Consider the following 14,819-nt stretch of genomic DNA (forward strand, 5'->3'; position numbering starts at 1 on the left):
AATGTTTCATTACCAATTCAGTCATATTGAGGGAAAAATCTTAAACTAATTCGTTTTCTCAGTCGTAGATGAGGTCCATCAAAAGTACTGGGATTTTAGTCTTTGGTGACATCAGCAGGGAAAGAACCAGTAGGAATCTGATGTTAAGGGAATTTGGGGGTTGGAGATGTAGGTATGACATTCTCTCTCAGACTCCAGCCTACACGCGCTCCGCAGAAGTTTGGTGGTTACGTTTTCTTGAGTGTCGAATCTGTACCGATGGAATGGGGCAGAAAGATGCTCATGCAGTGGAGTTTTAACTAAATCTGAGGAATTAGTATATTTTACCAACTTTTTCACCTCTAGCAAACAACTTTTATTTTACAGGATTTTTTTTTAAATTGGTGTGGACTTTTTGGAGTTTCCAAAGAGTTTATACAAAGTTCCTTACGACTTTTTGGATTATTAAATTTTAGAAAGGAATTTACCATTAAGATTACATTTATACTCGTTATTAATATTTCGCTGTCTCCTTTGTGTAGAACAAAATTATTAGAAAACAGCTGAACACGAACGAGACTTCGAATGAGCGCAACTTGGGATCGATTTTCTTGAGGAGTTGGCCAACATCGAAAAACTTTAATCACCCGGTTTATCCATGTGAATTGTAACATACTTTATGAACGTGTTATTGTTGTATTAATACCTGTTAATTTGGGGGATTTGTCCTCAGAGAATATTGAACTTTTTGGCCATTGATTTGTTAGTTCTAAGGCTGTGTATCGGCTCAGTGGATATCATGGGACCGACTGAACAAGAAAAGAAGACGGCGAATCATTGGCCAATTTGGACTCTAATGTTCGGGTTGTTCCTGTGTATTTCTCCTGTGGACGGGTGCCCACATAAGTGCAGTTGTTCTGGTTCACATGTGGATTGCCAAGGTCAAGGCTTTAGGACCGTGCCAAAAGGAATACCAAGGAATACCGAGCGTTTGTAAGTAACCTACTGCGACACGCACCGTTATTTTTCTGCATGGTTGCCGTTGCTATTTTCCAAAGATAACGATTTATGTGGTGAATGGAATAGGCTTACTTAAAAAAAATACTTTTTTATGCTGATGAAACCGCTCAACAAGTACCACCTGTCTTACTTTCTTGAGCGAGCAAGCGTGGCAACCTCTGACCTAAACGCTAACCAATCCTTCAATCAAAAGTGCTCGTCGCTTGATTAGAGTACTCGTTAAAATTGAGGCTACCACACAAACCTGCTAAATAATTCATTCAACAAGACTTTCAAGCATCATTTGTGGATGTGGCTTTTGGACTGATCTTAACACGAGTCCTGAGCTCCAGTACGCTATACAGTGTTGCAATAATGACTACAATGATCTGGTTCCTGAAGCGGCTCAACGTGGTTTAGTCATAACTGTGACATTGTAAACGCACATCACTTGGAATGTGTCTCAATGGGGTTAACAGTTGTTTCCATGTGTGGTGTAGGTGGTAAGTACGGTGGGTAAATCTTTTAATTTGTGAATTTCACAACATTTAGGGTCAGTTCTTCTGGGGATCAGATATTCATACTAGACGTGTCTACTCGTTCTCAAGAGTGGCTGTGCATAGAAGCGCGTGTTATGAGGAAAACTAGGCATGCTGGCTTCTCTGGGGGTGCAGTTCATTCCAGGCCCCAGCCTCTAGAACGCCCCGGAGTGTTACTGTGGCTCTAATGATGAGCTCAGATCCCATGCTGGGCCCTGGTGCCATGAGTTCACTGTTGGAAAACGCTTCCTCTAATAAACTGGTTTCTAACTTTCGCATAAAAAAATAAATGTACGGCTATTTTGTACTGAGAAAATCACACCTCGATAAGACCCTTGGTAATGTTCCATGCACGTATACCTTCTCCTGTTTTTAACTTTCCTTTCCTTTAACTCCTTTCCTTCCTCGTCTCCCTGCTTTCTTTCCCCACATCTACCCCCCCCCCCCCCGCCTGTTATTCACCTTCATCTGCCAGTATCTGAAGAAGGCCAGTGTACAAAGCAGTCCTCACAGCTCTGCTCAGTTTTGCACCTCTAGAACAATGCATGTGATTACTGGTGGTGTGCCACACTCCTGTCTGCTCCTGGCTCACATCAGCTTGCTGCTGATTGGCTGATGCACAATCTTGACAGCCGCACCCACAGTCCACCAATAGCGTTCCAAAGAATTCTTTAGAGAGAGTGGGAGGAAAAAGGAATGATATGCCTGCCACCATCATCCTTTTCTTAATTAATTTCCCTAATCACCTTCATATTAAGATGAAATTATGCATGCATACTCCATTATGAGACTATAATTGTGACCTAAACTGGTCTCCCAGATTTTTTTAGACATTTAGCCCGCTAACCCAAATCACAGCTGAAGCAGGATAGACATACCAATCCTGTTTTAAAACTCATCCTGTAAGTGGTGAACAGTTCACTAGGTCTTTAATCCTATCAGTATGGATAAGTGGGTCGTTTTGTAAACACTGGAGACTAGTTGACCAGTTGACCTCACTTCCACTCTCCTAACAGAGGCTTCCAAGGGGCACTGTCTTTTGAGAAATCAATCTGCTGTCCACCATAAAAATAAAATAAAAAGCTGGTGAAAGCTATTTGGAAGTACTTTACCCCTGCCAGTAATTCAAAGGCCAGAGGCAAAGGCTGTCATAAGCTGCTAAGAAAGTTCTCCAAGTCACAAATGTCCTTGGATGGGGTTATTTCAAAATGAAGTGACATAGAAGTCTGTGTGACTGGTCCAAGAGGGTCTGTCTTGCAAGACTGGCTTTGATAGTCATGAGGACCAAGAGGTTATTTTAGGTTGACACACATTGGCATTCTGTTGTTGCTCTGCTGTTACCAAAGCAAAACACCAAGCTCCTCTTTCTCCCCAATCTGGACGATCTTTCTATTCTCATCTCCCGCTCCGTTTAGCGAGAAGTGACACCGTGTTTATCCCTGGTGACCAAATATGGGGAACGCTGCGCAGGTTTTCTGCCTTTGTCACTGCTGATGTAAGCTGAGGGTCATAAAAAAAAAAACACACCATGTTGCAGCTAGCAACCCAGTAAACAAGAAAGGCCTCCAGAAGCCCTACCCGGCTGGTACCATCATCAGGATGAACTGGAGGGTAGCTGTCCCCGAGACTAGGCCAGTTGGGACTATTTTAGTGTCTAGAATGAGGGTTGTTTAGTCAGATAGAGATCCTAGGAGACCAGGAACACTTGAGAACTACTGTTAGCTTTTGAATGAAAGCTCCAGCATCAGAGTGCCGTAGACCACAAGCTTCCCAGGAGTTTACAATGGTCCCACAGACTAAACCAAAGCTCTGGGGGTTTCGGTGGTTTAAGCAATTGGTCTTTATTGTGTGTAACTTGGTCAGGGTTTCCTAAAGGAGCATATCATGTGTTTTTTTCTTTTTATGTTTTATTACTATCGCATTATATTGTATCTTTTGCTTTCGGCTGTTTTTGTTCCTTTCTGCTCCTTGTCCAATGTTTCCGAGATCATTGTGTGAACAGCAGTATATGGGTCTTATGTATAGGATAAGTATTTTCCCTTCTGTATTGGTGATGTCGTTTTAGAAAAACTGCCCCTTGTGTTATTACTTCTAAACAAGTAGACAGGAACATAATCACCCTAATTTGTTAGGCTGCTTACCTGTTTTCACAGGGATGAGGATGTTAATGTGAGAGTCACACCGTTTTTACTGCCACACCAAACTCCATTCACCAGTTACAGTACAACAACATACATCTACAGCACCTGGACTGCTAATCCTGCACTAAATGAGAGCTTCACCAAACAGCATAGGGTCTCTGCAATAGTGGCTGGTCAGAGATAACGTTCGTTTTTGCAGGCTGAGCAATATATCTTTTCTGAGAATAATGGACATTCATTTATAATAAACTAATATAATAATTTCAGTCCTCTCCCTGTGTTCGGTGTGTATGATCACTACCTCTGGTTCATTTAGTTCAGAAGCAGTTACCATGACTCCTCACAAACCTTCGTCGTCAGCTAGTTTTACACCATCCCTTTCACCACTGTCAGAACAGAATTACTGCCCCCTCCAAGACCACCTAACAGCTGTCACTTTCTAGTGATATGGTGATGTTTGAACGTTGTCATCTATCCTCCCTGGCTTACATCAGGAAGACAGCAAGTATTTGATCTCAAACTAGTAGTTGGTTGGTAGAATGACAAACCTAACAAATTTGACATGGCAATATCAAGCCATGTTTCCAGAAGGGTAAAAACAACAGGAATGAGGAGATCAGATGTTCTGGAAAATAAGGGAGGGTTGTGGTAGGGAAGGGAGAGAGAGCCATGGGCCATGTTACACCCTGGAAACCATCAATATTCGTGATAAGAGCCTTCCAAAAACATTGCCTCAGCGGAGCACCCAGTCTCATATGACTCGAGGCCCAATGGAGAGGGCAAGCAAACGGGATGAAGGAGAGAGCGAGAAAGAGTGTGTGTGTGTGTACTTTATTTATATACATCAGTCGAGATGATAGCTATAGCTCGGTGTAGGTTTGTCCAAATGTCTTTCTTTGACATCCAACCAAAAAGTGAAGTTCTGCGACTGCGACTACTTGGTGTTGCTGCTCAGCACAGCATGTTTAGTATGACGTGGGCATGCGTACAGTAACTAGTGGGGATCATTCTACTGCTTGAAAAACCCCTAACATCTACAATTAGACAAGGAATTCCTTTGTGTTATGGGCGACATCTGAGCTTGGAAGCATGAGAGAGTGATTCCACCCCAGCTCTATCAGCCATGCAAGCCCTGAAGTGTGGACTGGGTCTCTGTTTGGTCGATGGTCAATATTGACGTCATGGATAGAAGACATCGTTATTGTCCCATCAATGTAATGAGCCTCCTGCTTTGTACACCCTGTGGCGTACTGGACACCATATAGCCTATGGTCACCTTGTTCACTCTATAATCTACTATTCACCCCATAGTCTTCTGCACACAGTTGGCCTGTACACCCTGTAGCCCACTGTACTGTACTTTATATTCATCACCAAACCCCTTATATAAAATGTATGTATTTTCAAGTTTAGACAAAATGTAGTACCACTCAAAAGATTAGCCCCCAGTAGAAGGTCTGAGTTTTCCACAAACAAAGTATCTTATGTCAAAGAAACGGAGACACTATGCTGTAGAAGAACTCAATTAAGATTCCATACATGGTTCAGAAGCTTTGAAAAGAAAATGGAGCATACCTGTCTGCCTGCGAAGACCAGAGCAGCCGATTAGACCAGAGCAGCCGAACAGACCGTGGCGGCGGAGATGATGGCAGGAAACAGGATTGTGAAGTTTCAAAGAAAAAACAAGAGTTTGAAAGAATGGCCATTCATGTGAATTAGGATTTTTTTTTGTGTGGGGGGAGGGGGGGGGGAAAGGGGGGAACGAGTTTGGGTATGTGCTATTTTATTTCCAGCAGATAAATCTCAATTCCTGTATGTGGTGTGCCTGACCAATAAAGATCTCCTGTGACTGATTTAGGCCGAGGTAAAGTGAAGTGCTCTGTCAGCACCGGACCCAGACTCCTCGGTTCATTGGTTTACAGGCCTCGGGCGAGATGAGGCGGCGGTGGTGGTGTTTGGGAGCTATTGTGAGCCTCGGACACCTGCTGTTTGGATTGCCACCTTATCCCGCGCACAAATGAAAACAAACAATGACCAGCAACAGGGTGCTACAAAAGCTGTTTGTAGATTTTGTTACCCCCACCTGGTTTTTAAAGAGCTGATTTCATTTGGTTCCATTGTGTGCCGTGTTCCCCCTGGATCTCACTGTGGGGGGGGGGTGAAAGATGGGGATTAGAAGGGAGTTTGGGAGTGGGAGTTGGATGTGTAGGATTGCCCGGGGGTTAGAGAGTGAACTGGGGAGAGTGGCAGTAGAGAGGGGAGGGGGGGTTGAAGGTGAAGGGGAGACGGCTGGCTAGCTGTTAGGCAGGCTTGTGTCCTCTCCTAGGCCACAATATGGCTCCTATTATAGGTCTTTATGTGGATGGCTAGGGAAGCCTTTTGAAATCCAATATGCCCTTAAATCAGATTTATAAATGTTTGTGTACGTTATGAGAAACACGCTGAGCCCGCCGTTGCTAGATGTTGTGTGTGTGTGTGTGTGTCCATTATTGCCTGTGCATGTGCAGTAATGGAAGTGTGCACTGCTTGAAAGAGAAAGCATACTTCCTCTCTTAATACTTCCAGTGTGTCATAAGGTCAATAAACAGTACTCATGTAAGTCATAAGATATAAGTCTTCTATAAGTATTTGTCAGGACTAAATGTATATTATAATGTATACACATTTCAATAACAATCTAGGAACAACAAGCTTTTGGCTCGAGTTAAAATGTCTCCTGTAATTTGTTTTATATATATGTTTTTATTTCTACGCAGCAGTATTCGTTTTCAGAACGTTGAGAGTGGGTCTTTCTCACGATCTGTCTTGCCCCACACATGTAGGTTCTCAAGCTAAATTAAATATTTGGTGTTAATATTACACACCGAGTAAAGAATGACTACACTGCCTCAGCTGTAGAGTCATTTATTCTCACCTAGCTGGAGAAGGATCTCAAAGCTGAGAATAATGTAGTGTATATGTAATGTAGCACAACGTAGGAAGATATGATGATCAGCAAAGATACTAACCTCCCTCCCTCCCTCCCTCCCTCCCTCCCTCCCTCCCTCCCTCCCTCCCTCCCTCCCTCCCTCCCTCCCTCCCTCCCTCCCTCCCTCCCTCCCTCCCTCCCTCCCTCCCTCCCTCCCTCCCTCCCTCCCTCCCTCCCTCCCTCCCTCCCTCCCTCCCCTCCCCTCCCCTCCCCTCCCCTCCCTCTCTCCCCTCTCAGGGACTTGGACCGGAACAACATCACCAGGATAACAAAAGTGGACTTTTCAGGCCTGAAGAACCTGCGTGTTCTGTAAGTTTCCTCATACACTAACCACACTGTCCTTCTGTCCACAATCCAATACTTCATTTGCAAACTATTAACATATTGTCATATAACAGAAAATAATTAAAGGAATTGAAATAAGCCAATACAAAAAACAAGTGATCATTGAGAGAAAAATGTCATCATTTACAATAATTCGTATGATTACAACAAATCGTTGCCTTGGTACTTTTACCTTTTTAATAACTGCCAGTACACCGAGGCTTCTTCCCCTACGAGAGCATCATGATTTACACAGAGAAGGGTCTGATGTCGGAGCTGTCCTGTTCACTTGATGAGCTCTCTTCAACCTCTTCTGCCTGTGGAGAGAGTTAGCAAGTGTGTGTGTGTGTAATGAGCTGATGACTGTAATCATTGAGCTCTTGGTGCTGTTTACCTCCTCGATGAGAGCCTGTAAAAGAGTGGTGCGGAGATCAAAATAACCCTGGAAGGATGGCGTTGGAGGAGCCGTAATAGCCGTCTGTCCCACGTGTGGTGGGGCCTGTCTGTTTTATGTGGTTGATGATTAACAGCAGTGACATTTCCCCAGTTTGACAGCATGTGGCATGGCCTGGGGAAGCATGGCCTGGGGAAGCCTGGCCTGGGGAAGCGTGGCCTGGGGAAGCATGGCCTGGGGAAGCATGGCCTGGGGAAGCCTGTGCTGGGGAAGCGTGGCCTGGGGAAGCGTGGCCTGGGGAAGCCTGGCCTGGGGAAGCATGGCCTGGGGAAGCGTGGCCTGGGGAAGCGTGGCCTGGGGAAGCGTGGCCTGGGGAAGCGTGGCCTGGGGAAGCCTGTGCTGGGGAAGCGTGGCCCAGGGAAGCGTGTGCTGGGAGTCTTGAGAGTAGAGCAGGACAGACAGGAGAGAAGCTGCTTCTGAGGGCCATTAGCTCCTGGGGCTTTCTCTATGTAATAGCGAACACGTACATACGCCATACGTAGTGCGCACACATTCCTGCTCACACATACACAGGCTCTCACACACTCACATACACACTGTGTGTGCCTGACTCCTGGAGTCCTTAAGCCATTAATGTTAGACTTGTATCCCTGGGAAAGCCCATGAACTGCTCAGAGATTTTGGCTAATGGTGTTTCTTAGTGTATTGTATTCCTTATCCCATTCTCTATACTGGACTATCTCTGTTAAGGGTTTGGTTCTGAGTCAGCCAACAAGCCTAGTTGCTGGCTTTTGTCCCATATGGATAGTAAAACATATAAAGCATACATGAAAAAACTATTAATTTTAGCCCATAACACACACACACACACCACATCTGTTTGGCTCTGAATACATTTTATAAACTTCAATAAATAAATCAGCATGAGGTCCATAATTTGGGCAAATAAAGCAGATTTTTCAACCTGAGATTGTTACCAGATCCACTGCGATAGACCTTTTACCAAAAGGGAGAAAGGTTATAACCGGGCTAAATAATATGCTTTTAACAATCAAAATATGTACATTAATATGAAACACATTGTGCTTTTATTTATAATACTTCTTACACACAAGGCTAGTCTGCCCTTGCTTCTCCCCTACAGACCAGCTCAGTGGTCTCTTCCCATGCATGTCCAAAACAATGATTAATGTAAGAGGAGCACTCGTATATCTTAACATTTGCCGTAAAAAAAGAAAAGATAAAAAGAAAAAAAACAATTAACAAGGCTCCTATCTCTGCCAAAGGGCAGAATTCCACATGAGAGGAATAGAATGTTCTGTTGTGCACTTCTACATGTCTCTCTGGCCTGTCTTATCTGGCCTCAGACAGCGAGTGCTGGAGTTTCAACCTCAGACAAACAAACAGACAGACTCTCTCTCTGTCTCTCTCTCTCTCTCTCTCTCTCTCTCTCTCTCTCTCTCTCTCTCTCTCTCTCTCGCTCTTCTCTTTTCTCTCTTCTCCCCTTTCTCGCTCTTCTCTCTTCTCCTCTCTCTCTCTCTCTCTCTCTCTCTCTCTCTCTCTCTCTCTCTCTCTCTCTCGCTCTTCTCTCTCTCTCGCTCTTCTCTCTTCTCCCCTCTCTCTTGTTCTCTCCTCTCTCGCTCTCTCTAGCTCTTCTCTCTTCTCTCTTCTCCCCTTTCTCGCTCTTCTCTCTTCTCTCTCTCTCTCTCTCTCTCTCTCTCTCTCTCTCTCTCTCTCTCTCTCTCTCTCTCGCTCTTCTCTCTTCTCTCTTCTCCCCTTTCTCGCTCTTCTCTCTTCTCCTCTCTCTCTCTCTCTCTCTCTCTCTCTCTCTCTCTCTCTCTCTCGCTCTTCTCTCTTCTCCCCTCTCTCTTGTTCTCTCCTCTCTCGCTCTCTCTAGCTCTCTCTCTCCCACTTCCACTTGCTTTTTCTCTCTCTGGTTCATGGATTACTCTTACAAGTCACTCTTGAAATTCTCAGACAAATTTAAACACATCATAATCATGACATGCCCTGCCTTTGTAGCGCCATCTGGAAAGCTTTACAAATCCTCAAACATCCGGCCAAGATCTTATTTCTGTTTCTAAAATAGGGGTGATGAGATTGAAGTGTAACATCTAACAACAGGTTGCATGATATGTTAACGTTGTCTCATCTTAAAACATCTAAATTCAAGAGTACTTGTTCTGATTTAAAACTATTGTGATGTTATAAGCTGTTGAACTGTTATAAAATGGTCCTGGTGTTTTATCTGAAAATGTTGTCTCCCAAACTGTATTATTGTGTGTGTGTGTGAGAAGATAACCATTCCTTGTCATCCTTCGCCCCGTCAGGCATTTGGAGGACAACCAGATCAGTGTGATAGAGAGAGGAGCTTTCCAGGACATCGAAAAACTGGAGAGATTGTAAGTGTCCCTAAATGACTCCAAGGAAAGTGTGTGTGTGTGTGTGTGTTCACCTGTCAGTAGACTGATCAGGGGTCAGCCTACCGCTCGGCCTGTTTCCTGCTCCTGTGTGTTGTACACACCCTTTCACAAACACAGAGAGAGACACCTTCATGAGGGAGGCAGAAGGCTTTGACACACACAGGCTCAGCTTCAACTCCTCCCTTCATCCACCCTGAGCATGAGTCTCAAAAACAAACAAGAAAACACACCTCGAAAGAAAATCATCTCTGATTTCCTAGATCACTGACTAGACTAGATGTTTGACTGACTGGGCCACCAGGATGTTTACACCACACCCCGGGGCACTGGAGTGCTTTTACTCCGGGCTCTTTGCACATTGGCTGTACCCAAATCTCAAGGTGCCAAGCCAGAGAATGTGTGTCGGAGTCATGGTAAAAATGCCTTCCCAGCCACAGGGCTTTGACTTCCGTCTCCACATCCCGCCAGACGATCTCCTTACCTGGATGTTATTCTGCAGGGACGTTTACCTTCTTCACCAGCCAGGAATTTCACACCCCCGTTGCCCTCATTCATGATGAGGGTGTGTGTTTGTGAGACTCACACACACACACACACACACACACACACCCGAGGTGAGGAAGTTCAGGTTGGCGAGAGTGAAGGGGTAAGATAGATGTTGTGATTGTAGACAGAAGACTCACAACTGTTGTTTTCAAACCCATTTCTGTTGCTACCCTTTTAACTTTACAAGATTATCCGTTGCAAGGTGATCTTCAGTACTCACAGCTCTCATGCTACAGATTGATCTATGTTAGTGAGAGACCTTGTATCTGGAGTGCAACATTGACTACATCAAAGCATGGGTGCCACCGTCAGTCAGTAGATAGAGTGAGTTGGTAGAAAGTAGAGAGATGTTTTTGTTGGATAAAGGAAAGTGACAGTTGAGGGGGGGGGGGTTCTTCCATATTGTGTGTCCTCGAGGTCGACTGAGTTCAGAGGCTGAGGCCTGTAGCTCAATCTCCGGCTGTGTGTGAGGCCGCTGCTCGCTGCGATAAGATCTGCCGGCTACTTTTTGGATGACTCCTCGTTCCCTCCTCCACATACTTCAGCCTCTGCCCCGTGACCTTCTGCACCTCCCCCCCCCCCCCCACACACACCTCATCCCTCACAGGAGGGGTTTGGGGATTGCGATCAAACTCTCCCATCCATCCCAGCTTCCTACAAGGCTAGCCTGTGATGTCTCATGTAGTTGATGGTAGCTTTCAAAGACGGGTGTTCGATAACCTATGCCCTGCCCTGCGGGAAGCGACCACAAAACAAGTTTTTGCCCAGCTGCGACCTCTTGACCCCATGTCACTGTCTTTCTGGTCCACAATGACCAGATGTCCACTTCAGGGGAGGAATCTGACGATGGATGGGGTGTGTTGTTTATCTTTGTTGCTTATCTGCTCTCTGAAAGACACAGATGTTTTGTGGGTTAGCACTTGACTTAAATCAAAGTTTATTTGTCATAGTCTCAGTCCTACAAGTACAATGTGCAGTGAATTGCTCTTTGCTTATTCCGTAAGTGTGATCATAAAATAGAAATATCGAAAACATTACCAAAACTATTAAATCAATATATATGTATGTTCTATTCCAATACCAACATCCCCTATCCATTTGTACACACTTAAACAAATATACTTACTCCTATATTGTATGTACACAATTTGATATACTGTAATGTGCGTAAAGTCCTTGACACTTTAATGAACTCCAGTAGTTCTGAGCATGCTAATGTGTGTACTGTCTCCTCCAGGCGCCTGAACAGGAACAAGCTGCAGGTTCTACCAGAGCTGCTCTTCCAGACCACATCCAAACTGGGCCGACTGTAAGTGTGCTCCTCCTCTCCTCCCTCTCTCTCTCTCTCTCTCTCTCTCTCTCTCTGTGTCTCTCTCTCTCTGTGTCTTTCTCTCTCTCTCTCTCTCTCTCCCCTTTGATATGTGATACTTAAAAAACACTGCTGTCAACTTCCCACTGGCTTTGTCCACTTTCATTGGTCTGGAGGGTGGTTTGACATAATATTTAGCTTCTTATTGGGTTTGAATATGAGGTGAACGGACGGTCAGAGAGCTGACATCTCTCCTCGTTTCTTCCTTTCTCCTCCCTCGGGTGTTGGGTGTGTTTCATTTGTGTCGCGGCTCCCTGCCAGGCATCAGGTGTCGCGCGGCGCTGCTCTGTGCTGCGCTCTGAAAGTGGAAAGTGTGAGACTGGGCGGTTAGCCTTGGTGCAGTGTCTAGTTTTTATTTTTTTACACCCAAAGATCCATTTTACCAGAGTGGTTTCAGTGGAGCGTCCGGACCACGCCGGCGGCGGCGGCGTCCACCTCTCCTGGACGGCCGCGGTCCCCCAGGAACAGCACCCGCCTCGGGTTTGACCCCGGACAGGAAACGGGCCTTGACCCTTGCAAGTGTTTACGTTGGTTCTTTCTGTCCAAGAGAAGGGATGGCAAGAGAGAGGTAGCCGGAGGACTTCTGAAGCCCTGTAAAATCTTTCAATAATAAATTAGGTTTGAGTGTGAAATATACTGTATTTCTATCAAGAGATTTTAAATTCTTAAAAATGAAAATGGACCATTCTAAAACTGTGATACTCTGATGATTTCTACAGTTGTAAAAAGGTATATCGTTTTTATCTGGTCCGTTTTCAGCTTTTTATGAACTTTCATAGGCCTATATAAACTCTGTCCAGAGAACGATAGGTGACCTTTCCCATGTCAGTTTGTCACGCTCTCTAATGTTAGTGGAACATGAATGACCGGAATATTCTGACCCCTAGACGAATGAGTCTTTGGCAGTGTAACACACAGGACATCATGGTCTGACGAGGTTATTCAATGTGAGTTTAAACTCCCAAGTCTCTTTCTGTCGCTCTCCCAGCCAGCACTCCGCTTTACTTGGGAGTCAAACAGAGGGAAAGAGGACTGGACTTTTAAGAAAAGGAAGTCCAAATGATGAGGAGGAGGAGAGGGAGAGAGAGGGGGGGGGGGTTATACGTCATTAATGTGAGATTGCCATCATTTAAAGGAATGAATCGTTTCAGCTGTGGAGACAGTGGCGGGGCAGATGAAAGATGAGAAAGATGGAGGGAGAAAGGGAGGCTGGCTGAAACGGCAGATACTGATACGCTCAACCACAAGCCCATATTTTGTTAGGGGATTTTGATTAGGGGAGAGGGAAGGTTGTGGTGAAACTTGGGGGTTCAGGGGGGGAAGCCAGGGGATGGAGGGATGGATGGATGGAGGGGTAACGGTAAACTGTGATTAGATTATGAGAGCTCAAACCCGTGACCTTACCGCCCTGATGGGTGAGCGAGAGGAGAGAAAGGTGAAGGATGAGTTGATGGTCGAAGAGACTTTTAAACTGTTCTCGAGTTACCGTTTCTAGGTTGGTGCTCAAACAGTGAAGTGGTTTGTCTGAGGGGGTCCTCTGAAGGAGGTTGTTTGTCTCTACTTTACTCTCTCTCGCGCTCGCTCTCTTCCTCCCCACTCTCGTATCCTTCAGACCTCCATTCCTCCCTCTCCGTCTGTCCAGTGTGGAGCCAGAGAAGACCCAGTCGGAAGGTGGCCTTGAAGCCTGTTCGCGTTTATGATAATTGACAGTGTTGAGGCCCCCGCATATTGCTGGGACTTCCTCCTGGGCCCCCGGGGGCCCAGTGCAGGCGGAGGCTAGGCTGTGGTGTGGCGTTTGAGTCCTGAATGTTGAGGGTCAGGGATGCCTCAGGGCCTGGACCGCTGTGAGGTCACGCTCCCTCTCTCCCCGCCCCTGTCAGCACCACACACACAAACACTCACAACCCCTCACCTCCCTGGAATCTTACTCAGGTCTTTGGGTTGGGAATCGGCAAGTTGTTTTCTCATCACCCTGGCTCCAGACGGATTTCTTTTTTTTTTTTTTTTTCACGGCACTCTGTATATGTGAGAAACAAACAGCTCTCCCACGCATCACATCTACAGTTTATCTCCCCATGGCTGCTTGTCTGCCTGTCTGCCTGTTGCTGCACCAGTGGCTTATCCCGGCCTAATCTGCAGTGTTTGGGTTTGTGTGTAATTTAGTGATTTTAAACTTGGGTCTGTGATCGATACAGATTCACTATAGGGCCTCATGCCATGCGCTGTCACCATGCCCAGGTATGAGTGATGATATTCGACTCTCTCTCTCTCTCTCTCTCTCTCTGTCTCTCTCTCTCTCTCTCTCCATGCTGGTATCAGTTCTTCTTTCAGAGACATCGTAATGCCGTCTGACAGTTCATGTGGTTGTGTACAGCCTGGCCAGAGCCCCCCCCCCCCCCCTGCCTCTCAGATATCTAGCTAATAATTCAACATGTCCCAAACGGAGGTCTGAGTCCTGGCACGCAGCTCCGCTACAGGACCCTCCGCCGCAAGGCCCAGCTCCACCACAAGGCTCTCTCTGATTGTTTGCATAGAAACTAATGTCTCGCAGAGGGCGACGCGGCCAAATGTCTTCCAGAATAGGGCCTAGCTCAGCCAGTTTCCCCCAGCCAGACGACTGTGTGATTTACTCCAAAGACATATTTAGATAAATACAAGCTACAAAGACCTTGGAGCTCCGCTGTGGTGGAGACACGTACGTGCGCACGCGCACACGCACGGGTCCAATGCACGCACACTGTAAATACACAACAGTTTGATTGAATGAGTTTACAACTGTATGAATTATTGAGTTGTATTTGGAATGCAGGGGATGATTTCATAAATGTTTATACATGTTTATGAATGCTATTGTCACAATTTTCCGTAGAGATAGCATTGTTTGGTTTCACAGAGAGAAGACAGTGTCGTTGCCAGTAAGGAAATCCATATACAATCTACCAGGCACACACACACACACACACATAGCAGGCACACAGAAAAAAACAACCCCATCTCTGCTCTGTTTCTCCTGACAGAAGGAATTAATTAATAAAACTGTAACTTTTTTTTCTTGGCCCGTTTATATCCAAACTGGCAACCTTGTTGCTGTGTCTCACCTCTATGTTTATCAAACCCACGTGTAACGCAAGCATTTC

The 14,819-nt window shown here is 45.6% G+C and overlaps 1 protein-coding gene across 1 annotated transcript in view; it reads left to right on the plus strand.

The window, feature by feature from the left end:
* The first annotated feature begins 224 nt into the window (after positions 1 to 224).
* Positions 225 to 14,819, plus strand: part of slit3 (slit homolog 3 (Drosophila)) — a 130,920-nt gene continuing 116,325 nt past the window's right edge. Inside the window, exons 1-4 of the mRNA XM_084706883.1 lie at positions 225 to 972; positions 6,864 to 6,935; positions 9,675 to 9,746; positions 11,551 to 11,622. Of these exons, the coding sequence (XP_084563009.1) occupies positions 779 to 972; positions 6,864 to 6,935; positions 9,675 to 9,746; positions 11,551 to 11,622 (410 nt within the window). The 5' untranslated portion in view covers positions 225 to 778. The remainder of the gene's footprint in view (positions 973 to 6,863; positions 6,936 to 9,674; positions 9,747 to 11,550; positions 11,623 to 14,819) is intronic.

The sequence above is a fragment of the Hypomesus nipponensis genome, chromosome 1 (assembly GCF_054491055.1).
Source record: "Hypomesus nipponensis isolate SF chromosome 1, ASM5449105v1, whole genome shotgun sequence".
Lineage (NCBI taxonomy): Eukaryota > Metazoa > Chordata > Actinopteri > Osmeriformes > Osmeridae > Hypomesus > Hypomesus nipponensis.